We start from the raw sequence: 26,849 nt of genomic DNA on the forward strand, positions 1-26,849 counted from the left end.
TTGAAGGTGGCCCAGGAGCTGAGGGGTGCTTGAGATAGGCTGACTCGGGATCTGATTCAAGACCCTTTCTGGAGCAAACATTAACAGATGACCCACAGGCAGAAGGAACTATGACACGTATTGTGGATGCTAAAGGTCAGTGTGAAACACAGCAGTCATGACAGCTCCTGAGCACTCACTGTGTGTGAAGCACAATCGTAAGTACTTCACCTGTGGAATCTTGCTCACACCTCAGATGAATCCTCTGAGGTCCACATCTTCATGTCCGTTTTGCAGATGAAGAAAATGAGGACTTGCTCAAAGCCACACAGTAGCACACAGCAGATTCATGCTTTGAGTGCAGGTATGATTCTAAGCCCTATGCATGATATTGTCCATTATGCATGTGTCTCACCTCAGTAAACTCTTGAAACCAAATGTCACAGGATATTAAAGAACACCATTCTTGTTTTTATCTCTCCTCTGTTAAAGCCCTTTCCCCACTGCAGCATCTTGACTAACTCTATGCTTGCTAGCAGTCCTGGGGGAAAATCAGCGAGGAAAAGAGATTAAAACCCAAACCAAAACTCAAGCGCCTTGGTACTTACCTTTAGATTGGCACAGGATTTGGTTGTTAAGCTGCTCTTTCTCATCTTTCAAGAGACTATTTTCTTGCTCCAGGTCTGCCACTCGCTGAAAGACAGAGCAATAAGGAAAAATGTCTTTCCCATAATGCTGGGCAAAGGAGAGGCTCCTTTGTGTGGTTTCAATTTCACCTGGTTATATGTAAATGCTCTTTTTACTTAAGAAAATTAAGTCAGCAAAAGCTTCTTTCATTTTGAAGGAAAAATTGTATACTGAAAGAAGAATCCCATTAAAACCAGACAGACAAGCTCACCGCTGTTTATGGACATTTAATGCCATAAAACCTCATGAAAAGTCGACTCCAAGCTCACATGCCTTATCGAGGAACTTAAAAAGACAATAGGCTTTCATGTTTCTGTATTTGTTGCCTGTCTTGCTAAATTTTGAGCTCTCAAATCTCCGTCTTAGGGAAGTAAAAAGCTCACAATAAACAAATTATCTCTGGCCTTCATCCCATTTCCCTTTCCCTGTCTTGCTGAATCAGCACAGTCCAAATTCTGGGCAAGGGAAGGAGACTTGCTATAGATGCTCAACTGTCCAATCTAGTGTTTGGATTCTGACAACAATGCCAAAGGAGGCAAAAAAAGAAAAGAATCAAAAAGAAAATACTAATTAAAGAAAAATCCTGGTCTGTTCAAAGAGGAAAAAGAACAGTGTGAGGCAAGTTTTTCACAACTGATTTTTTTGTAATTTTTATTATTAGAGCAAATATTCATATAAAGTTTTTAAAATGTAATAACTTAGACATGTGTTCTAAGAGAGTTTGAAATCATTAGTTGATATAAAGGAGGATGGGTATATTTCTCTTATACCATGGGTGCTAAACTGTAATTGATCCAATTTTGTGCTTGTAACCCCTGGACATTCATTCTTTAGGAGGCCGTCAAGTAATTTTCCTCACTGAAATCACATCCCCCACCTCTGTGACACAGATGAGGAAACAGTTGAGCATTTGGGAAACCAGGGAGAGAAGAAAGAACGCCTGCCAGCACCTCCCGTTCAAGCGTCCAGACATGAGCTCTCACTTTCCTGACAGCTGCCTGCACCACCACAAGTCACTACAGAATGAACTCGTGATCACATCGTACACGTGGTACAAAGCAAAGAAAAGGAGCTTCACATCCACACAGATCCTGGGCCCTATGGACCTCAGTTTCCCCCTCTGTAAAACTGACACCCACTTCACTGGGTTGTTTTCAGCATTAAATAAATGATGTATATGGAGTTCCAAGTGGCAGGCACTGCATGTAGCAGTTGACCAATACATGTAAGATGATTCTAACTTACCTTTACTAGGCACTAAATGGAAACATATACTTTAAAATCATTCCACCACTTACTAAAAATTTAAAGAAGATTATCTGTTTTTTACAAGTTATTCCAAAAGACAGAAGGGAGCACTTCCCAGTTCATTCTATGAGTCCAATATTACTGATACCAAAACCAAACAAAGACCTCATGAGAAAATTACAGACCAATATATCCTATGAATAAAGATTCAAAAACTCTCAACTAAATACTACCAACAAACAAGGAATAGAAGTGAGCTTCCTCAACCTGATAAGGGTATCTTCAAAAACCCACAGCTAGTACCATACCATACGGTAAAAGACTGAATGCTTTTTCCCTAAGATTAGAAGGGCGATGAGGATGTCTGCTCTTGCAATTTCTATTCAACATTGTACTGAAGGTTCTCGCCAGGGCAATTAGGCAAGGAAAACAAAAACATCCACATTGCAAAGGAAGAAGTAAAACTATCTCTACCTGCAGATGACATAATCTTGTATATAAAAAATCCTAAGAAATGCACTTAAAGGGCTGGCCAGGTAGCTCGGTTGGGTAGAGTACCATATGGTAACACCAAGATCAGGGGTTTGGATCCATGTACCATCCAGCTGCCAAAATAGAAATGCATTTAAAAACTATTAGAACTAATAAATGAGTTCAGGTTGCAGGATACAATATCAATATATAAAACTCACTTGTATTTCTACACATTTGCAATGAACTATCTGAAAAGGAAATTAAGAAAACAATTCCACTTACAATAGCATCAAAGAGAACAAAATACTTAGGAATAAATTTAACAAGAGAAGCACAAAACTTGTACTCTGAAAACTATAAATTATTGTTGAAAGAAATTAAAGAAGATCTAAATAACTGGAAAGACCTCCTGAGGTAATGGGTCAAAAGACTTAGTACTGTGAAGATGGCAATGGTCCTCAAACTGATTTGCACATTCAACACCATCCTAACCAAGATCCCAGCTGACTTCTCTGCAGAAATTGACAAGCTGATCCTAAAATCCATATGGAATATCTAGGGATCCAATATATGAAAAATAGTCTTGAAAAAGAAGAACAAAGTTGGAGGAATCACAAAAGTTAAGACAATATGAGGCCGGCATAAGGACAGACACACGGATCAATGAAATAGAATTGACTGTCATATTGGCAGTCAACTGATTTTTGACAAGGGTGCCAAAATACTTCAGTGGGGTGAAGAAGAGTCTCTTCATCAAATGGTGCTGGGACCAATGGATATCTACACACAAAAGAACGAAGCTGAACGCCTATCTCATCATATATAAAAATTAACTCAAAATAAATCAAAGACTTAAATGTAAGAGCTAAAACTATAAAAACTCTTAGAAGAAAACATAGTGACAAATATTTGTGACCTTGGTTTAGGCCATGTTTTCTCAGCTATAACACCAAAAGCATAAGTAACCAAAGAAAAAACAAACTGGACTTCAAAATTTAAGATTATTATGCTTCAAGCCATGAAAAAAGTGGCAACTGTCAGAATAGGAGAAAATATTTGCAAATCAGTATCTGATACAGGACTTGTGCCGTGAATATATAAAGAACACTTGCAACTCAACAATAAAAAGGCAAATAACCCAATTTAAAAATGGGCAAAGGACTAGACATTTCTCCAAAGAAGATATAGAAATGGCCAGTAAGCACATGAAATGATGCCCAACATCATTAGTCACTTGGGAAATACAAATTGAAACCATAATGAGCTATCACTTCGCACCACTAGAATGGCTGATAACAAAGACAGAAAATAACAAGTGCTGGTGAGGACGTGTAGAAATCAGAGTCCTCCTATACTGCTGGGTGAAGTGTAAACTGGTGCAGCAGCTTTGGAAAACAGTCTGGCAGTTCTTCAGAGGGTTAAACAGAGTTACCATGTGAGCCAACAATTCCACCAAAGAGAAATAAAAACCTAGTCTACACAAAAACTTGTACACATATGTTCGTAGCAGCATTATTCATAATAGCCAAACAGTGGAAACAACCCAAATGTCCATCAACTAATGAACTGATAAATAAGATGCGATATTCAGACAATGAAATACTATTTATCAGTAAAAAGGAATGAAGTACTGATATATACTGCAACGTGGATGACTCTTAAAAGCACATGCTCAGTTAAAGAAACCAATCACAGAAGACCATGTATTACACGATTCCATTCATATGAAATGTCCAGAACAGGCAAATCTACAGAGACAGAAAGCAGATTAGTGGTAGCCTAGGGCTGGGGTGAGGAACTGGGGGACATTGGTTGTGCCTGCTCATGGGTACAAGTTCCTTTTTGTGGAGATAAAAATATTAAAAAATTAGACTATGATGATGGTTGCAGAACTGTGAATATATTTAAAAAACCAATGAATTGTATACTTTAAATGGGTGAATTATATTCAAAAAAGCTGTTAAAAAAATCCCACAAATAAGCCAATCTATTAAGCTCAGTACACTGTGCTAGGTTTGGCAAAAGACAAAAAGACGGATAGTAAGACGGCCTCCTAGCTGTCCAAGAGAGCTCTGCACACATAACTGGCGAGACTGTACTGCCTGACACAGGAATGACCTGACTCTCTCTGGCTCAAGTCATCAGATCCAGCTATCTGCCAGAGGACCATTCCCAGCCTGGGCAGAAAGCCTCAAGAACAGCATCCTCATGACACTAAACAACACACAATAACCAGCATGTGCCCAGGGGCAGAGGGACTAGTTCGTGTACTAGGAGTACAACCTCAGAGATAACTGCATGTGGAAGAGGAGGGATGACCACGTGGATCCCCGAGGACACACGTGCACTCCCATTGGAGAAACACCTTTCAAACTCTGCTGGGCCCTTGGCAGTAAAACCAAGAAAGGAGGCCGCAGGGATGCCCGGATAACTGGCAGAAGCCTTCAGGAACTTGGAATTTCAACTGGTTATGCTTAAATGCCACCATCCCTTTCTCTCCTGGCTTTATTGTTAGGCTCAAGGCACCAAGAGGTGAGTTAAGAAAATAGCTGTCCCCCACTTTAGCATCACGAGGAAAGGGTCAGGAGACAATGGCAACAGGGCTGGAGTCCAGGAGCAAGGCCACTTGCCCTCTTCACCTCGGGAAGTGGGAAGTCCGCAACTCGCACTTAATGGGGCCTGAGTTTCTCCAGGGAGTTGCTGATGGATCTGCAGGCAGCCTTATGTTAGATTTATTGCCTAAAATCCCATAGACAGAAATAAGATACACAATATTGTCAGGGGCTTGCAAGCTCCAAGCACTTTGTTAACAGTATCAAAGTCCTTCAAATTTCAAAGAATTTTCAATCTTCTGCAAAATGTGGCTCAAAACTACTTCCCAGGAAACTTTCTCTTTTTAGCTGTGGAGTCAGCCCGAGGATGCTGCCTGTTTCCATCCTCCTGATGCAGATGGGCTCAGTTTGTCTTGTTTATCTGTGGGGGTACTGCCATGAGTTACAGCAATGAGGCTCTGACAAGTGTGCTTTCAAAACCTGCCCAGGTAAATAATTCTGACACTATCCTGGGTTAAGAACCACTAGCCTTATGTCTTCATAGTCAGCAGAGCTCCATACCCCACAAGTAAATCATAAGCACAGTTAGAGACTCTCTTTATGGAGCGTCAGGCAAAGGGGATGGTTTTCCTCCCCACAGGAGATCAAATGAGATAAGGCTGGCAGAAGACACATGTGTGTAACTAATTATACCAAGCTGTTACTCAACAATGGCAATTTGTCTATGATAACTAATGCAACTGATGTTTGACATCTAGAGAGACTAAAGCATGACTTGGTGATGAGGGTACAGAAGGAAAAGTGCTGACTGATAGAGACAGCATTTTATCAGCAGTGGCGCCCACCCACAGAGCCTAGTTAGGACCCAGGGATGACAAAGGACGAGGCTGTCCCTCATCCAGACATCTCCCAACATGCCCTCTGTGCCAGGAGCCTTGACAGGGGCTGAGGATGCAAAATGAATAAGACTCACGGTAACTGCCCTCACAGAGTGTCCAGCCTAGCAGGTGTGAGGGACAGGTGCATGAACAGTAATACAACTGGTAAACGCTGCAGCAGATTCCTCTACAGCAGGGTTTCTCAGCCTCAGCACTATCAACATTTTGTGCTGGATAATTCTTTGTTGGGGGAGGAGGGTCTGTCCTGTGAATCAATGGTTGTTCTGCAGCATCCCTCTGGCTTCTACCCCCTAGATGCCAGTAGAACACCCTCCTACTCCCCATTTGTGACAATGTCTCCAGACATTGCCATATGTCCCGAGGGCAAAACCACTCCCTGGTTACAAGCCACTGCAATGAGTGAAATAAGCCAGGAATAGAAAGACAAATACCAGATGATCTCACTCATATGTGGAACCTAAAAAAGTTGATCTCATACAAATAGAGAGTAGAGTACTGGTTACCAGAGGCTGGGGATGGTGAGAGGTTAGTCAACGGGCACAAAGTTGCCATTAGACGGGAGGAATAAGTTCTAGTGTTCCACTGCACTGTAGGGTGACTATAGCTGACAATAGTATATCGTGTATTTCAAAAGAGCAAGAAAAGAAGATTTTGAATGTGCTTACCACAAAGAAATGATAAATGTCTGAGGTGACAGATATGCTCTAATTATATCAATGCACACGCATCAGCACAAAGTTTCAAGGGGGAAAGCACAGGTTTGAGAATGTGGAGTGTTTGGGGCAAGGGGACTGAGAAAAGTCTAGGCTGGGTGGGTAAAGTGAGTGAGAATCAGACTGCGAACGGCTTCTCTCCCTCTGTGCTCAGGATAAATTCTGAACTCCTCTTTGCACTCCTATCCCCGAGTGGGGCCCGGCTTCTTTCTGCTCCGTGCTCATCCTGCCTCCAGTTTCTGCCTGAGCTTTGCCCTGTTCCTTGTGCCAGGTTCTACAGAGACCCCCACTCTTAACTGGATAATTTCTTCTCATCAATTAGCTCTCTGCTGTCCCTCTTTCCTGACACCTTCCTATCCTGCAAGGGTGGGGCGAGCACTGCTCTGGAAGGGCCCACACGTCCCTCCAGTGCCCCACAGACCACGTTGCTTCCTTGCCCACCCGCCTGCTCAGCCCAGCCCACTGCCAGCACCCGAGTGCTTGTCAAACGCACAGATGTATCCTGCAGATGCAGTTAAGGAGTCTGCACTGTCCTCAGTCGAAAATAAGGACTCCGTCTAAAGTTTTTTAAAAATAAATGTGTTTATAGTTGACTAAAACATCTAGAACACATGAGCTTGTTTAATCAAATAATTCAGTTTAGGAAGCATATACAATGTGGAGAGAACACTCTTCAAGTGCATCTAATCTGCTGTTATTGGAGGCAGTTCACAACTCAATGGCTTCATGAGCACCTTTAAATTAGCATGGCAGATAATCAAAATAGCTCTCACTTTTCTAGATACAGGAGAAAAGCCAAACTGAAAACAACTCAACAGGATAAACCACGTGGTATGTCCTCTAGGGAAGAAGCCTAGCTTTGTGTAATAAAGCTCGACCTGTGCCATGGTGGGGAACCATGGCTGCCAGGAACCACCCTGCCAGGAACCAAGGCTGTACCCTCTGAATTAACCAACTACAGGAGGTTTCACAGCAGGCTGGGAAGTAATTAAAACTTACCATGGAACATGTCTTTGCTTCCTCTAACCACCCTGTGAATATCCAGACAGCTCACAGAGCAGGAGGTCACCTGAGAAGGCTCCCAAGACTCCTCACCATCCTCATCACCTTCATCTGAGCATCCTACCCATAATCAATGTCCCTCTGAAATGGAACATGGCATCGGACCAGTACAGAGCACACGCCATTACCACTAGGCTAGTACCTGAAATCTTCTTTGCTATAAAAGCTACCTAAGATCAAGTAACTTCACTGCAACAACCTGTGATCTAAAATCCAAACTAAGACTAGTCTGGGAGAGCCATGGTGAACAGTGTCTGTGCCTCTGATGCCTTCTGTTGTTTTTGAGTCTCATTATTTCCCTCTGTCTCCCTCCAAGGCTTTGACTCATGAACGCAGGCCTCTGGAGAACTCGGCTTTGTTATTCTAAGCCATATATCACAGTGGCATCAAGGGGGATTTGTTCTTCCTGTTCACCTGAACAATTTTGGAGGGAGGCACATGTTCCTGATCTTTGCTGAACAGCAGGAAGGGACCAATCCCTCACTCAGCTCCACACCCCAGGAAGGTCAGGGAAACTTCCCCAATCACATGACTCCAGGTACTGGCCACCTCCAGTCTATTAGTGGTCTTGCTGGCCTGGGGGCCACCAAGGCCCTCTTCTCTTCTGGCTCCAAGCAACTTCATCCAAAGGGCACAGCCGGCTCCTGCTCCTTGTGCTCAGCAACTCCAGCCTTAAAGCGGCCATGGCACAAAACGGTTGGAGTGGCTTTTTTCTTTCTCTCATCGTGGTTTCTCCCACCTTCATGCACTCTGTAGGTTTCTCCTCCTCTTCCCCTGAGCTCTAGCAGTACCAGCTTGGCTGTTGTTGCATTTTTATAGTTGTAAATTGGTTGATTTGTGGGAGAAAGTTACGCTGGGGACCATCTAGTCTGCCATCTTGATTGGAAGCCCCTTCTTATTACTATTTTACTTTACTATTTTTTAAAACACCTTTGAGGTAGGTACCATTGTCATTTGCTTTTAAAGAAACTAAGGTACAGACAAGTTAAAGAACCTGCCAAAGTATTGGGGCATTGAGGCCATACACCTCCTCCCGGGGCAGAGAACTAGGCACGACCCCACCCACATATGCCTATGTAATCTGTTGAAAACGTTCGCCTGGACAGGAGAGATAAAGATTGCGCCTGATGGAAGCCGCGGAGTGGCCAGGGAAAGACATAGTTTAAAATTATTGGATAAAAGATATTTCCGCGCTCGTGCTCACCGCGTGATTGCAATAGCAAAGCATTAGAGCAAGATGCATGTTCACATGACCTTTAAGATGATAGGTTGAAGGTAGGAAATCCCCTTGCCATATGCTTATAAAAGCAGGTGCTTGTGTGAAAATAAATGGAACTGCTTGACGGAACCCCTGCCACGTCTGAGTGTCTCTCTGTGGGGCTGAATAGGCGGGGCGGCATCCTCACCTTCCTCCCGGGCTCTCCTGGCCACTAGGGTGGCAGGAGTAATCCTACCGGTTCCCTCTCTTGCTCATCCCGTGACGGGGGGATAAAAGGAGCTACTGGGAGGTTCGGGGCCCGCCGCCTCTGAGCCCTCACACCAAAGGTCACACAGCCAGGAAGGGGTACAGCTGGGCTTTGCCATGAGCAGTCTGGGCCCAGCCCCATGCTCTGAATGACTGCCAACCTGTCTGCTGACAGTTCAGAAGACAAACTTATGAAGAACAGCAATGCGCAACCTAGAGCAGACCTCGGGTGACCGGGATTGACAGCAAGAGCTAAGGGAAGGAGGGAATTAGTGTGTGCTACAGCAACCAAGAAAGATTCAAAGGAGGAGGAGCGATCTAGGCTGAACCTAAGGTAGGACTCTGGATGCTGAGGAAGAGGGTGGAAACCCAGGGCTTGGAGAAAGGCAGAATGATGAAGCCAGAAAGAAAACTGAGCAGAGAGAAGATAGTCAGGGAAAGAATCCTTCTGGAGCCAAGGGTTTGCATAAATAATGAAATAAAGGTAAGGACAGCCACATCTTGGCAAGATCAATTTAGCAAGAGCTGGTGGGATAGACCAAAAAGAGAGGAGACTGGTAGCCACAAAAGTCCTATTCCTTTCCCCTGGAAAAAATCAACCATCTTCCTGGACCCGCAAGGTAACAAGAAAACATCCTCAGTTTCTTGTCTACTCATCAAAAGGAATATAGCCCCTGTGTTCTGGGCAGGGAATGATGCCCCACTTCCTGCCTTTCCACGCTGTGCCCCTAACTGTCAAGCAGAAATTTACAAGCATGGCCCTTAGCAGGGACAACACTTTCATTCCGCAAAATTTTAAAGGGTTTACTTGCTCATTCTCTTAGAATATATTTTCTTCCAAGTAGGCATAGTACTTTGTTCTTTAAACTAGGAGGTGAGATGTTTAAGCAAAAGCTGAAAATCAACACTCTTTGGATAGTAAGGCAACTTTGAAACAATGAATAAAATAACTCCCAAATGGTCCAATGGATTTGTTTTAATTTATCCTCCACCCTGATGGAGTTTGGATGTATTGTCGTCCAGAACTCATGGAAATCTGATCTCCAATGTGGCAGTTTGGGTCATGGGGGTGGATCCCTCATGAATGGATTAATGCTCTCCCTAGGTGGGGAATTAATGAGTGAGTTCTTGAGCTATTAGTTCCTGCGAGAGCTGGTTGTTTAAAAGACCCTGGCACCTCCTCTCTGTCTCTCTTGCTTCCTCTCTCCATGTGATCTGCTTGTACTCGCCAGCTGCTGCCACTTTCCGCCATGAGTAGAAGCAGCCTGAGGCCCATGCCAGATGCAACTGTCCCAGAATCAGAAGCCAAATAAACCTTTGTTCTTTATAAATTACCCAGTCTCAGGTGTTTCTGTTATAGCAACACAAATGGACTAAGACAAACCCTAAGCTCACAGAACCTAAAGTGCCTAAGACAGAGTTGTCCATCTCCCTGGACGTTGCATGGGCTAATGCTGCCCCCATGGTCAGAAGATCCTTCCCGATGTGACCCCACCACCAACACCTCACCCTCTTCCTCCCCCCCCTACCTGGGCTCAGTCACCTCCTTGTTGGCTCAAACCTGCCCTGCTTTCTCTCCCCTCACTCAGGTTTCTTCTCTGAAAACATCTCTGGCCGCACCCCTCAGGCTGTCCCACGGGTCACTCTCCATCCCTTTCATTCTGTTTCTTTACAGCGCAGGATGGACAATTTGTGTTTGATTCTTCTTTGTACCTTCTTCCCCCACCCTCAAATATTTAAGCTCCACAAGAATAAAAAGGACTTTTAAAAAACTTATTCACTTCTTCCCCAGTTTGTAGAACAGTACCTAACACATGTAGGCACTCAAATACCTGCTGCATGAAGGAAGGACCATGAACTTCTGTGATTTCTGCAGTGAGACACAGTCCTGTGGAGACAAGTAAGGTTCCCCTTTCTAGCCTCCTCATGGACCACAACTTCTGGAGCCACTGGGAGCACAACCCCAAGTCTCAGCTGGGGAGTCAGTCCCACTTTGTACCCTTGGGGAAAAGGCTCAACGCATCCTATTGTGAGAGTCCCCCTCCTCCCTCAACCCAGATCTCTCTACTTGGAAAAATCCAAAACCTTTACACAGAAACTACCCAAGGGAACTGATTAGTGGCTGGTGATTCTATGATGGACAGCACGATGCCAGGTACAGCCCAATCCTGCCAGTGAGATGCTCAGGGCCTGGGGGCCATCCCTTGTAAGCATCAAGGACCCTCACTCAGAGACAGGTGCCTGACGGGGCTGCTCTTCCTCAACCAGTGCAACCCTGCCCCAAGCTTGTCCCCACCAAGCAACCTCTGGAGCAGATTCTGGATCATGAGCCTCTGTGCCAAGGGCAGCCCTGGGGGCCTCTTCTCTCTCACCAGGGACGCTGAACAGTGCAGCCATATAAAACAGCATGGCTGCGTGAAAGCACCAGCATGGGGATCACTGAAGCACATTCCTCAGGCTAAGAGGGAAGGAGATTAAGGGCCTACAGGTGGACCACTCGGTGGAGAAGCCAAAACAATGGACATTCTTCAGTAGTTGAGGACGCCATCTAATTTACGTGTCTCAGGTATGACAGGGGCTGCCCTGGGCTCTGCGGACACAGATAAATTCCTGCCCCCAGGGACCTGGCCTCCCACAGGCTAAGGCAGGGTCGTCACAGCACCTGCCAATTACTATGGTCAGGGTTAGGGAGCAGAGTTTCCCAGGATGCCAGTTCCGATACAACCTTCACCGGCAGAAATATCAGCCCCATTAATTAAACACCCACCAGCGGTTGGCTCCCTCACCATGCTTGGCTTCTCTCATCAATCTCGCTCAAAACGGAATGGGCCATGGACAAGCCCATGAGGAAGCCAATTGTCTGATTATTCAGCATTTATTAAGATTGGACACAGAGCCTCTGATAAATATTAAAACCTGACTAGGCACAGAAGACAAAAAAAAGACTAAAAGGGTTTTATTTTATTTTATTTATTTATTTATTTATTTATTTTTTTTGTCGTTTTTTCGTGACCGGCACTCAGCCAGTGAGTGCACTGGTCAGTCCTATATAGGATCCGAACCCGCGGCGGGAGCGTTGCCGTGCTCCCAGCGCAGCACTCTACCAAGTGCGCCACGGGCTCGGCCCTAAAAGGGTTTTAAAGACCCTAGAGAAGGAAGCATGCTTGCTTCCCTTTCCTTTTCCTGGAAAGAGGTGGACATTCCATTAATCAATTATCTCATGCCGATTTCTTTTCAAGTGTTACCAACTTAGAGTGTGTCATGTTTGGAGTCAGGGAATGAGTCTGTGCTCTGCTTCTGCTCCCTTTGTTCCCCTTCCTGCAGTGCCCTTGATTTTTTTTCTTGTCAGTTCCAAGCTCTAATTTTATTTAGGACCTAGGAAACAGCCTCAAAACCTGCTCCTCTATTTTGTTCTGCAAAGGAAGATTTTCATCTTATAAACTCTAATGCTCCCTTGGATGGAGGACTTGGATATTTTTAAAATGCTCTGAGTCCCCAAATCACAACGTTTAGTGGGAAGCAGGAAGGGAGGCTGGGGAGGTGACGAGTTATGTGCTATCTGTGGGGTGGGGACAGGACAGATCCTGGTCTTGTAGATCTGCCGGGTGAACAGACTTTGCAGGTATCTAACCTGATTGGGACGCACAAGCAGGTAACTGTCTTCTCTTCTCTCTCAGGGTCACCAATTTCAAGAATTTCCAGTCCTGATCTTAACCTCTTTCTACTTTTGGATTCCACTTTCTTGTTTTTCACTTACATAGAAGGGTCACCACCCATCCATCTGCTCCCAAAGGTCAACAGACCACGAGTGTGGAATTTCACGGTGTGTAGGTTACTTAACTGTGGCTACATTCTGACAGGCGCTCCCAGCACCACAAAGCTTTATCACAAAGAATGCAGTCCACTGTAGGCTTCGTGGTGGGCAAGCTGGCCAGGAGTTCATCTGGGCAGAGTGTCTTGTGCTACCTCAAAGAAACACCCAAGGAGAGTGGTCTTATATATGCCGGGCTGGCTGCATTGAGAAGTCCTGTGTCCTACTTTCTTCTAACCCTATCTGCATCCCACATCTGAGCCTGGAAGTCTCTGGAAGTCCCTGGGATCTGGGGAAGGCAGTGGCTGGTAGTGTGGTGGTTCTGCCTGCGGTGAGAACACAATGCATGCAAGCCCAGCACGAGCTGGCTCTGCAGGCCTTACCTCCAGTGGGGATCTGTGGGCTCCTCTACTGCACTTGAGGATTGAGGCCAGAGGAGGCAGTGGGCAGTGGAAGAGAGGGACAGAGGCCTCTATTCCTTCTAGGAGCCATCAAACACAATGTCAGGGAGGTGGCCAGGTGCAAGTCCAGAAGGAGACTTAGAGATGATCCAGACAAACTCTTTTTTTTTTTTTTTAAACATACAGATGAGGGAACTAAATAAGGCCTGCATGGTTTCCTGCATGTGCTTGGTAATGGCAGAGTAGGGATAAGGGTCTATCTGGGTATTCCAATGTCCACCCCAGGGACCTTTCTGTGGCACCATTTGGTCTGCCCCAATTTTGAAGTTGTTATTCCAACATTACGAACACTGAATCTCTCTCTTCTACATTTCCAACCCACTGCGAAACCCCTATGATGGACAGATACAAAACAAATGGGCGGCTGCTATCTTCCCTTTGGCCCGTGAGTTACTATACAAATGGGGGAGAGCAGTGTCCCCAGTAGGCTCTCCAGGGGCATGGTGGGACCTTCCTGGTTGGAACAGCTATCTCAAAGTGGAGCAGGGAATCTTTGCATCCTGATGTTTAGGGGAGTGGAACAAGCCTGTGGAGCACACCTAAGAAGCTCTGTTTCATGGGGTAGGGAGGAAACCTGAGCAGCACACCAGCCAGGCTGAAGCCACCCACACTTAAACTTGAGGCAAATTCCCCAAAGCATGACGCTTTATTATGGGTAGGGATGTCTAGGGGCTGCCCCCAATCCCTGCAGCCAGCATCGAGAAGAGCAGCCACGACCTTGCTAACACCTCTCTTGCCAATGAGGACTCAGGCCACAGAGCTGCCTCAGTGACTGACTCTGGACTGTGAGGAAGATGCTCTGAGGTGGAAACTGCATGTCCCTTTTGGGGTATGCCCTGCTGTCCAGCTAACGGCAGAAACTCTGTTAACACTTCTTAGATGAATGGACACATGCTTGTGTGGGTTCTCCATAGCATGGCCACATTCTTTCTACACACAGAGGTTAGTTTGTGGGCATGAGCCCCAGCAAAGCCCATGGCACTTCTGCGGCCTGGAGAAGACCAGTCCCTGGGGGTGCTCTGTCTGCAGGCCCAGCACCACACCTGCCCCGGCCTCACGCGTACCTGTCTCAGCTTGTCCTTCTCCCTGCTGTGGGCGTCCTCCAGGACCTCACGCTCTGAGTGGGCCCTCTGCAGCTCGCTGCGCAGTCTCTCTACCTCCTCCTGCAGCTGTAGGTTGGCATCCCCACCGTGGCTCTGCTGGTAATGAGCCAGCTCCTTCCTCAGCTTTTCCACCTCCATGGCATGTGTGGAGGTGACCGTGGACAAGTGCTCGGACAGGGTCTTGAACTCTTTGTTCTGTGGAGGACATGGGCACATGGGGAGAGGGGAGGAGAAAGACAACAGAAAGAGAGGGTTATTTGGCCAGGAAAAAGCATGAAAACAATCAAAAAAGGAACTTGCAAGGTGGAGTTAAATCTCACAACCATTACAGGCTCCAGTGCTTTCCTGGCATCTCCCTTAACAAAATTCTATTGTGAACCCAGGAGAAGTAGAGGAAACCAAAAAACACCAACACTGACATGAAAATAGTTCCAGGAGCTTTTATGAGCATTAGCGGAGCTGGAAACTGGCTGAGGGCAGTTAGCTTCCTACGTTGGTTGGACAGATCCTACCCTGGGTTAGTAAGTTGTAGGATCAATGTCACCAGCTCCCTGGATCTGTGGCTTTTGCTTTTTAGGTTTCCCTGCTCATTCACATGGAGCCCTCCTGCCATTGGACTCGCTGGCACAAAGAGCTGCAACCTAATCACTGGCTCTGAGACAAAGGACCCCTTCAGCATCCCCTCTTCCAAGGAGGCCCTCCATGGGGCCTCAGGATCACTCTCGCCACCTGTCAGCCACAGTTCCCCCCAAGACTCTGACTCTGGAAACTGATGCCCTGGCAGCACCCATCCCCACCACGCCCCTGCAGACTGGTGCCCGATCAGCAACCTACCCAAGCAGTATGTGAAGCAACCCTCATGTGCCCAGAGCCCTGAGAACCCAGTGCTGGGGTCAAGTGCTTGTATAAAGTACATGCAGAAATTGGTACCACAGGAGTTGAGAGTATCAGCTAAAAGTGGTCAGTGGAGAAAAGCAGAGAGGAAGAAGCAGGGTTTTCCAAATAATCAAGCAAGCAACAAATAGTCATTGATTATTCTTCAGTGCTGTGCTCTGCAGGAGTTCTAAGTAGAACAGAGCTATTGACTAAAATACCAATAAACACAGGCATCAGGAATCAATTATCAATTCCCATCAGAAACTAGACTTGACAGAAAGCAGCGAGGAGCAGCAAAAGAAAAGCTGTCAGACCCTGTACAATGCCATGCACGCCCTGGGGCCTCATGGCTGTGACTGCATGTGCACAAGCAGAACATTTCCTGCATTGATACAGCAGAAAGAGACCCTACATTCCATGGGAACCTCCCAGCTACAACTTGATGCATCTGTATGTCTGGTCTGGCTGCTACCCTTGCTCTAAGGAATCACAAAGAAATCCAATTAAGCAGCATTCATTTAAAAAACCCAATACATGCCTGTATAGCCCATTCCGGGCTTGGTGTCCACAGGGAGAAAATACATGCTAGGCTAGGCACCCTCTGACTTTGTCTCTGAGCTGAAGTTACGTTTGGCTCAGGTGTCACCTCCAGGTGGTACAGCCTGGGTCAGATCACCAGGAGTGGGGAGGTGGACCAAATAAATAAATAAATAAATAAATAAAAGCTCATTTTTTCTCTCAAAGGTTTGGTTAGCCAAGATCCTTTTTATTCTCAAAATGTTTCCCCATCTGTTCCTCCAATCAGTGATTCCAGGGCCTCTGCTGGCTTCAAGCAACTCTGGATAACCAGAAAAAGGCACCACCCTCCAGGGAGATGAACTCCACAGAGTTGCCCATGTGGGTGGACACAGCTCTAGGGGTACACAGCTTGGAACAAAGCATGCCCCTTCCTCAAGACAGCACTGTCCCAGGGCAGGCTCAGAGTCAGGCCACAGAGTAGGGGCTGGACTTTACTGTACCCTTGTTCAGTGTGCAACCTGCAGAACTGTACACAGAACTGTGCACAGAGTTGTTCCTAATCAATGCTTTAAAGACCCTGCGGTTAGCAAGAGGGCAAGCAAATTATTGCAAGACAGTCTGATTAGTGAAAAGCAACATGTCCCAACATCCTACTACCACCACCAGGTGCTTCCTACAGGCTAGGCACTGTACTATGTGCTTCACATATAACAACTCATTGACTCCTCACAAAAATCCTATTCAGTAAAGATGATTAATAGCCCCATTTCACAGTTGAGAAAACTGAGGTACAGAAAGGCCATAAAGTTGTAATTTGTTATATACTATTTTTCAAATGTACATGGGTGTTCCTGTGAATCATACAGTAATAGCTAATTTAACATATTTACCGAGGGCCTACTGAATGTACTGAGTCAAGCTGATTTAAAAGGCTATTGATCGAATCATAGATTTGTCTTTTTTTTTTTTTCCAGAAAAAAATATATTTAAGTATAACCTTATACTCACAAGGGTCTAAGAAACTTGACTCCTATTGTAAAAAAATACTAAGTTCAACTGGCCAAGTTCCTCTACAAGTGTGCTTGAATAAAGCCAGACTGGCAGAGAGCTGAGCTACATGGGCTACATCATTTTGGCTGAATAATGTCACATCACAGGCTACACCAGGGACATTGTAAGAATGGCCCCAGGAACTGTCATTGCATTTACTGCTGCAAGATATTGTGAAGGATGTGGCTTATTACATTACAGACTATGAAAACCCACAGGAAAAACATCTCAGCACCAAGGACAGCCCCAACCCTCCCAGACTATTTTCTTTCTCTTTCAAGAATTCAAGTAACAACCCTGTTTCCTTCTTTCTGTTGTTTGCTTGGGAGCTCGGTGCCACATTTGTGTCTTCTCTCTCCATCTGGGTGTAGGAAGCCTAAGGCTATGAGTTTTGGGTGTTAATCTTACCCTGGTTTTATCTTTTGGTTTCTTTCCTTGCTGACTTCTTGGCAGTGGATGTACATTTTAACGAAGCTCCCCCGGGTGATTCTACAGTACAGCCTGGGGACAGGAACCCACTTTAGCCAGATCACGGTACCAGTGAATTTCTGAGCTAAAGTTACCTTAGAGATCTCAAGCCAATCCCCTCTGAAGAACTCAAGGCCCAATTGTTTCCATGCTATCAGCTCTGGTCGTGAGTATAACTGAGATAGAACCCAGGCCTCTGATCAGCTGGGACTTTGTCCACTACCCCACACCCCTCTGACAAATAGCTCAGGACACCATTGCTTGTAGTGTCCCTGGCACGTGCGTGTCCTCTCCTTCTGGCTTAAGAACCTTGTGTGTCAAGAGAACAGCTGTCTGAATTGTCTCCAGGAATTACAGGATAAAAGGAAACCCATTTACTTCCAAACAGGTGGCCCTCTCTGCTAAGAGACTATGGAAAACAAACATCTCTGAAGATCTGGTGAGGAAGAGTACACTGGTGCTTCCTCTCACAACAGAGTGTCAGCCATGTTCTTTGACACCAGGTCACACCCCCCAACCCCGAAAATGCCAGACAGTCCCAAGGATGATGCTACCTGTATGAGCATGAACCCAAACCAAGGGTAGTGTTCTCCCTTTGACTGAGGAGTTCTCACCATGTCCCGAGAATCTCCCAAAGGGCAGAGATCCTACAATTTGACAGAGGTGACAGAACATACCCTGAAAACAGCCTGCCAAGTTTCAATCCCAGCTGTGCTACATATTAGCTATGTGACCTTGGGCAGGCTACTTAACCTCTCTATGCCTCAGTTTCCTCATCTTTAAAATGGGAATATTTTTATTTCACAGCATTGGGATGAGGATTAAATGAGTTAATATGAGAATTATTATATGGGGTGTGAGAAAGCAAGATCTCGTCCACCCCTCCTGCTGCTTCTGGCCCTCTAAATGCAGGGTGCCCTGCCCAGGGTGGCCAACACCTGCCACCACTCACAGATGTTTGTCAAGCAGGAAGCTTAAGGCAGAAAGCTCCTTTTAAAAATAGGCCTTTTAAATCCGCTTCTCTTTGATGTTTAAGCACGTGGGTTGTAAAATACTGGATTTATTTTTATCCTCTCAAGTCAACTTTAGAAATCAGCAGCACCAGTGCAGAGCCCGGTGGCTGGAAACCCAGGGCCAGGGTGGCCAGAGGGTACACGGGGCAGAGTACAGTGGTCAAAGACTATTTTTCCCTCTGACTGCACCTTGTCTGGAAGGTTAAGTGGCAAAAATTAACTATGCAATGTCTTTTCTGGCCAGTCATCAATAGCCACAATGATAATACTCTTTGTACTTGTGTTTTTCAAATGGCCAGTGCCAAGGACCTTTTATTCCACATCCCTGCCCCTCAGAGCAGGCATATCACTGCAGGCCAACCAGCGACAGGTACCGAGTACCCTCCTCCCTGCACCTGGGCTTTCTGTCTCGCTTCCCCACTAGGGAGCCAAGCTGAACAAGGCATCCTGTAAGACTCACACAGAGAAGAAAGATTCAGGGTGATGGTCTCGGAAAGCCTAGTCTTTTGACAGAACAGGGAAACAGGGACATTCCACTGCTATCTGTGCACTGCTTTGGGGCTCCTACTGGGGCAGCTGCTTTAGATGTAAAATGGCCATTTATTTCCCTGCCCTATTGGGGTTGTAAGAAGCTTAAAAAACACCCAGGACAGAATAGGTACAATAAAACCAGTGACATCTCCAAGGCCATACCTGGTGGCCCCAACTCTAATGTTCTCTCTCTACAACCCCACACCATACACACTCTTGCGTCCTTTCCCAGGAGGCACCTGAAACCCGTGGGGCACTGCAGCAGCCTAGTCCTGTAGTCACCCCAACACTTTGCCTGAGAAAGAAACGGTGAAGCTACTTTCAACTCTGGAAGCCCAACTCAGCAACAGGATAGACACTGTAGTAACGTTTAGGGCTTAAAAAAGAAAAAAAACCTAGCAGCACCCTCATTATGGCTATGGGATCAGACAGACCTGGGGCAGAATCCTGGTTCTAGCACTCTAATTCTGTGACCTTGGCAAGGTACTAATGTCCCTGATCCATCATTTCCTCATTTATGAAATGACCTCACAAAGTCGTGGAGGATTAAATGAGAGCGAACATAAAGCCCATATCATAGGGCCTGGCCTATGGTGGGTGCTCAGAAAATCATTAGGGGAATTGATGCTGTTGACCCCACTGGCATAAGATTTCTCCCTTATAATATAGCATCTGATGGATGTCAAAGCCCTCTCTGTCCACTGAGCCTAACCAAGTACCTGAAACAATCAGGCACCCAATAAAGGTCTTCTGAAAGGAAGGAGGACTGGCCACTTGGGCACCAACAAGTGGGTATTGGGGTGTGTGCAAGCACATGTGCGAGTTCTGGTCCTTTCAACCCTCTGGAAGGGGCCAAGTGTCCCCTGCTTGTCTTGGATCTGTCCCAGTACCTTGCACGGTACCCCACCCCCTGCAGGGACTTAATCAATGACTTGTTACCTGTTTGATTGGCTGACATGGGAAGGGAGCCAGGTAGAAAAACAGAGGAAAAAGCTCAAACAGAACAGTGGTAACCGTTTCCTGAGTTTCCTACTGCAAACCAGGCCCTTCATAGTATATGTAAGGCCATCCACTCTTCTTACAGCCCTATCAGCCCCACTTTGTGGATAAGAGTGGTCCTGTCAGTCACTCACTCTCAAGCAACATAAGTGTGAATGGAACTCCTCCTGAACCCAAAGCAAGCACTCTTTCCACCACACAACGTGGCAGAGAGGCGAGAGCAAGAGCATGAGCAGAGACTGAAGAGCACCAGCTCGAGCCAGATGCTGGGGCTTAAATCTCAGCCCTGTCACTGTCACCTTTGTGACTTAAGTCACTTGCCCTCTCAGTTTCCCCACCTTTAAAACCCCCCCCCAAAAAAAAAAAAAAAAAAAAGACAAAGGAGGATAATATTTATCCTAGGGGGCCACTGTGGGGATCAGACAAAGTAATACAGACAAAGTGCTAGCAGAACACCCCACACACACCGAGCGCTCCATAAACACTACCTGTTGTTATATACCATGCTGCCCCTGCAAGGGCAGGAGGATCGGACTCTGGGCAAGTCCATCAGTTTCCTGTTGTTGCTGTAACAAATTACCACCAAGTCAGTGGCTCAAAACCACAGAAATCTATTATCTTACAGTTCTGGAGGTCAGAAGCCTCAAAGGGGTTGGCAGGGCTGTGTTCCTCCTGGACACTCTCGGGGAGAATCTACTGTGTCTGGCCGGTAAAGGGATCCAAACCCTTGACCTTGGTGTTACAAGTACCATGCTCTAACCCAGTGAGCTAACTGGCCAGCCCCCTGTCCCCTTTTTTTCTCTTTTCTAGCTTCTAGAGGCTGCTGTGTTCCTTGGCTCCTAGACCTGCATCGCTCCCACCTCTGATCCTGCCATCATGCCCCCTTCTCTGAATCTGATCCTCTGGTCTCCTTTTCAGGAGGACTCTTATAATTGCAGTGAGATAAACTTCTGTTGCTAGATCCTTAATTTAATCACATCTGCAGAGTCCCTTTTGCCACATGAGGTGACATACAGATCCCAGGGACTGGGATGTGGACACCTTTGGGGGGCCATTATTCTACCTGCCCCAGTCAGTAACTGTTATTGCTGAGTGGTGCAACACCTGCAGACATTCCTGCTTCCTGAGGTCTCTGGCATGCACAGCTCCCTGAGGAAGCCAGAGGTCTCTCTCAAACATGCCCTGACACCCCACCAACCACTAGCACCTGGGTGGGGAGCTCCTGATGCTGACCTGGTCATCAATCTTCCGCTGCAGCTGCACCACCTTGTTCTCCATGCCCACGTTGAGGCGCTTCAGGTGCTCTGCCGAGCGGGCCTCGATCTTGAGGGCCTTCAGCTCCTGCCTGGCCTTGAGCCTCCGGAAGGCACACTGGATGACGATGGCTGCAGCCTGCATCTGCCGGAAACGCCTGTGTGCCAGCCAACCTCGTACATGCTTCTGGATGAAGGTGGCCTTGTGCTCCATGAGGACCTGGTGGGACAAGCACACCCCCCACGGGTTGGCCCTGTGGGATGGCAGCAAGGGACACTCATGCAACTGCCTGTAGGAGACGAGAGCCAAGGTTGGCTATGGTTTTAGGAGACAGAGATAGACCATGCCCCCAAGAGTTGAGGCTTTGGTGGCTCTTATGAACACGTTTTAGCTAGTTCTGCAGATGTGTACCTACAGGAAATCAGCTGTCAAACTCTTGCTTTTAGCTTTGTTTTTGTTTTATTGGTTAGGGAACCATGGCCTAAAAGCCTCCAGGTTGTACAGGCCCAATGAGTCTCTGATTTCTCCCCATTTAGCAGATGTGGATCCCATCCTGGTGACGGTGAACTGGATGATGAAGTGAGACACTTCAGTGAAAGTCCACAGAGGGCTAATGGCTTATAGTTCCAAACTCAGCTTGCAAATCACCAGGGTTTTGTTTTCTACCAAGTTAAGAACTACTCAGGAGATGAAACCATCATCACTGTTCTCACCCTAGTACCCTGCAAAATAAACATCTGTGGAATAAATGAGTAAATAAGCAAACATGCTGAGAAGGTAACAGTGTCACAGCTATGGGAAGCAGAGCCGGGAGTTACACCTAGGGCTCCCTCGCTGCTGGTTGCCTACCAAGGGCCACCTGCCCTCCTGTGGTGACATTACACAGATATTACCCATCTCTCGAGAACATTCACAGAACCGTCTCCTACTGGCCTGAGTTTCTCCACATATTTCATCAGGGTGACCTCTAACCTGATGCCTGACCACATTAGTTTCTTCATTATTAATTTAGTTCCTTACATTTATTGTTTCAAAAAATCAGACCTTCTCTGATCACAGAAAAGACAGATACTCATTTAGAAAACCAAAACAATTCATCCTCCAAGTTAGCTTGTGCTTCAGTTGCATTGGTGTTACTTGGTTGAATGAACATGTCTTGACTTAGGGCTACCTAACCAAGGTGCTATGGGTCAAATGTGTTCCCCAAAAGTTCATATATTGGAAGTAACAGTGTTAAGAGGGTGGGAAATCCTATTATGGCATTTGAAAGGTGGAGCCCTTAAGAGATGATTAGATTGTAAGCAGTATGCCTTCGTGAATGGATTGATCCATTTATGGAGTAACAGGCATGGCTCTGATGCCTTTAGAAGGAGAGGGAGCGAGTGAGAAGTTTGCTCACTCTTGCTTGGCCCATCTCACCATGTGATACCCAGGTTGCCACAGGACCCTGTAGAGAGTTCCCACCCAGAAGGCCCTCACAAGATGTGTTCCCCGGACTTTGGATTTCCCAGTTTCCAAAACTGTAAGAAACAAATTTCTTTTCTTTACGAATTACTCAATTTCAGGTATTCTCTTCTAAGACCAGAAAGGGACTAACACACAAGGATTTCAGCTCCACTGGAATAACGCAAAGAGTAGCAGCCTGGTAGAGAGGAGGTCAGGGTCCCTTCTCCTGACCTCGCCAGGCTTCAGGCTGCTCATCTGTTAAACGAAGGGATACACCTGATGATGCCTAATAACACCTCCCGCTCTCAAGTCTGAACAAGCCCAAGACAGGTCACCAGGCCCTGCTGCTAGCTGACACACCCTCAGCAGGTAACTCGGCTTCTCTGAGTAACTCAGGCAACAAGGGGGTATACTGTATACACCTTTCCTACTTCCTGGAACTTTAGAAAGGACTTGGTGAGAGCAGATATGTGAAAGTACTTAGAAAAAAGTTGGGGTATCCAACAAACGTTCTGTTGGTGACACTTTATCTGCTGCCACATTAGTTCAGGATTCTCAGCCTGTGAGCCCTCGTGGGGGGGAGTGGGGGGACTACTCACCTGGCGGTAGATTCTCCGCACAAACATGCCCCGAGCAAAAGCCTGGATGATGACGGCAGCCCCGCGGACCCTCTGGTAGGCCAGGTAGGCTCTCCGCATGCGATACTGTTTCTGGAGCACCACAGCCGCCCTGGTCCTCCGCAGATGCTCAGCCAGCCTAGGAGACAGCAGGTGGGTCAGGGAGTGTGCTAGGGCCACGCTGACACAGAGGCCTAAGCTGCCCCCTCCCCCTGCAGCCCTACCTGGACACCCCCAGGCCAAGGCAACTCTCATCACCCTTCCCAAATATAGCAATGCCTCTGGCACTTGGTGCTCAGGCTCAGAAAAGCAGAGTCAGTTTCCTCCTTGACCCTTACCCAAGCATACCCAACCCCAAAGAGCCTGGGCAGTCCTCAGTGACTTCACTAGCAGCACTGCTCAGCACGTGTTTACACTGCTGTCTGTCCCTCGCCAGGCGCGGAGACCCCAGGGGCTGTGTCTCCATCACACTGCGCCTTGCACACCTAGTCCAGGGTTTAACACAGCAGGTGCTGGGTAATATTTGCTGAGTGACTGAAACCTTCTCAGGCCCAAAGTGATCCCTCCCTGTTTTCCCACCTCCCCAGCCCCTTCTGCCTGGATGAACTGAATGTGGACATCTCCTCTCCTCTTTCCTTTCTGCATTCTCCACCTTGTCTCCCAAGTGAGACAGAAAGCCAGTTGGATACTTTCCACCCTTCTTAAGGGTCTTGTTTGGTGCCAAGCTCATAGCAAGTGCTCAGTTAGACACTTGAATGTTAAATGCTAGAAAAGACCTTAGAAATCATCTTGTGCAGCCCCAGAGAAGGAGGTGGCCCAACCAACCAGTACACTGCCTGCTTGCTGAAATGCACCCGACTCCCTACGGTAGCTCTGTAAGTACGTTCTTCATATGTGGGCCCTGCACATCTACTGAAACACAAACTCCCTGCAGGAAGAATGCCAACTGTTTGATACCCCCACCATCAAGGTGCCTAAGACAGAGCCCCGTGCACATTTGTACTCGATGATTTGACTAGTTGGCACAGATTATTGAGAATTACTTGGTGTTGATGCCAACAGTCTCCTCATTTCTACAGCTCTTGCTCCAGAGCTCATCTCTCAACAGTTCAGAGGTAATGAACAGGCTTTGTCACCGCTGTGCTTGGATAAAAATCACATGGCGAGCACAAGGAAACAAGCAGAAGCCATCTCCAAACTTTAGGAAACAAAGGGGGCCTGCTCTGGGCTGGGAACTCAGGAGCACTCTCTTTTTTATTTTCAAGCAGAAATGACTGAGCATCCACTTGTGAAACTGTGGCTTCCAAATGCAAGACTTCATGGCAATAACTATCACTTCTCCAAGGAAATTCTTATTTGGAAAGAGCACTGTTCTCGAACTAGGGCTGCGTCTGAAATCTCACGGCCTGTGTAAAGGCCTAGGGATGATCTCATTGGAGGCTGTGTCCTCCACGCCTGTCTCCGTGGGGATGGCTTCTGATGCTTCAGTGATATCAGCCAGGAAGGGAGCACTGCAAGTGGTTCCTTCCGCACGGCGCCGGGCTGGGCAGAGGAGCCAGGTGGTGTCCCGGCTTGGCCCTAGGTAGCTGCTGTGGTCAGACAAGTCACACTCTCTGCACTGGCTCAATGTGATAGCTCAGAAAAGGGGCCTCCCAGGACCTTTCCAGCCCTACTACTGAGCTCCAAGGGACTCTGAAATTTGTGGTGTAAATAATGAGGCTAAGTGTAAATTAACTGTGATAGAAAAGTGAATTTGTCTCTTTTCCGAAGTTTTAAATTTTGGGGTTTAAACAAAGGGAAAATGGTTGATTTGTGGCAAAACCAGCTGGTTCTAGGTCAGTGCTGGTGGGAGGAGGCAGTCTGGGGGAACTAGGAGACCTGGGAACTGGACCCACTCCCTGAGGCGAGACGAGCATTAGAAGGATGGGCCCAGCTGCTGGGAGAAAACCAAGACAAAGACAAGGACCAAAGGAGCCACCCTAATTACAGAGGATGAGAGGGGCCAATGAGCTGAGGGAGGCAGTGCCCCCATCCCAAATCTGCTGCCCCAGCTTTGCTCACCTGCGGGCCAGGTACCCTCGGCAGTACCTCTGCAAGGTCAAGGTAGCCTGCTTCAACCTGCGGTATTTCACCTTCTGCAGCCAGCCCCGGACAGTCTTCTGGATCATGATGGTGGCTTCCCGGAACTTGTCAGCCCTCAGCTTCTCCAGGTAGGCCACCTGGCCTGCCCGGAAGAAGATCTTGGTACGGCCAAACTGGAACTTGTCGGGATCCTTTACAAGGCAGGGAGGGAAGCTGGTTGGTCACCAGTGAGCAGCGAGGTAACATGCCCCAGCCCGCCCCAGTTCTTCCAATGCAGAATCCCCTTGTCAGATTTCATGTGCCCCTCCTCTGCAGATACACAGGAACACTCAGCATTCATTTCACAGACACAGAGTCCCTGCTAGGGGACAGGCACCAGGCAAGGTGTCCAGGATGCAGCAGTGAACAAGACGCCAGCCCTCAAGGAACCGGCATCATAGTGAGGACAGACTGACATACAGAGACACTGGATGTTTTCAGATAGCAGTGAGGATTGTGAAGAAGAGAGAACTGGGAGGTGGATGGGAAGGTTTAAAAAGGATAATCAAGGAAGGCGTCTCTGTGGGGGTGATACAGAGCAAAGACCTGAGTGGACTGAAGGAGGCAGCCCCGGGAGAGTGCAGAGGAGGAGAGTGATGCCAACACCCTGGATGGCTGAAAGTGGGGAACCGAAGGCAGGTTGCAGGAGGAACCAATCATCAAAGGCCTTGTAGGCTGCAGTACAAACTGGGATGGGAGTCACTGGGGGGCTTGGAGCAAGGGAATGAGCTCATCTCGTGGACATTTCAAAAAGATGATCTGCAAGTGGCCACATAGCTGTATGCATAACTACAGACTGCAAATAATCCCCACATAAAACTATTTTAGAGATTGTTTGGTACCTGTAATTCCTGTCTTAATCACATTTATCAGGTTATGTGCTCACCCCAGTGGATAAGGAAAGATGACCCAGGAGGGCACTTGTGGACAAGCCTGGGGGAGGATACCTGGAGAGTTATGTATATATACATATATAACTCTCCAATAACTGAGAGCTCTCTGTAAATAAACTGCCATCTAATTTTGCCTCTGGCATGAGGACCATAATAAGAAAGAAAGGAATGAGCCAAGGCCTAATGAAAACACACACACACACACGAATATGTTCCACGCTGGCAAATGGCTCTCAAATAATGCTGAGTCATCATTCTTCACGGGTTAAGCCCTACACAGTTCACAGGAATCAGGTTCCACACACAGGGGAGGCTGTGCTGTCTAAGCTGGGGCACAGCTTTCAGCTTGAGTGTCACTGGGTCTCCTCCACTGGCCAGGCTGCCAGTGAAGCTGGGTGGGCTCTGGGTCTGGTTCTCATGCCTGTGTCTACTCAGGACCACAAGCCCAATGGACCCTCAGCTCATGCTCAGAGGAACAGGGGCTAGATTGGGCTAGGAAGCGCTGAGGAAGGCAGCCAAGGCCCTGCTCTGATCTCTGTCCAGCTGGGGAAGCTCCTGCTCAGCAAGGAGGGGTCAGGAAGCAAAAGGGGAAGGACTCAGCCCTCACA

At 47.1% G+C, this 26,849-nt stretch overlaps 1 protein-coding gene across 1 annotated transcript in view; it reads right to left on the reverse strand.

Moving 5' to 3' along the window:
• The window catches only part of MYO5B (myosin VB), a 211,660-nt gene that overhangs the window by 50,477 nt on the left and 134,334 nt on the right, over window positions 1–26,849 (reverse strand). The window contains exons 19-23 of the mRNA XM_063076684.1: window positions 25,289–25,500; window positions 23,210–23,366; window positions 21,144–21,383; window positions 14,416–14,649; window positions 588–672 (exon numbers count right to left, since the gene is read on the reverse strand). Coding sequence (XP_062932754.1) covers window positions 588–672; window positions 14,416–14,649; window positions 21,144–21,383; window positions 23,210–23,366; window positions 25,289–25,500 — 928 coding nt within the window. The remainder of the gene's footprint in view (window positions 1–587; window positions 673–14,415; window positions 14,650–21,143; window positions 21,384–23,209; window positions 23,367–25,288; window positions 25,501–26,849) is intronic.

The sequence above is a fragment of the Cynocephalus volans genome, chromosome 13 (genome assembly GCF_027409185.1).
Source record: "Cynocephalus volans isolate mCynVol1 chromosome 13, mCynVol1.pri, whole genome shotgun sequence".
Classification (NCBI taxonomy): Eukaryota; Metazoa; Chordata; class Mammalia; order Dermoptera; family Cynocephalidae; genus Cynocephalus; species Cynocephalus volans.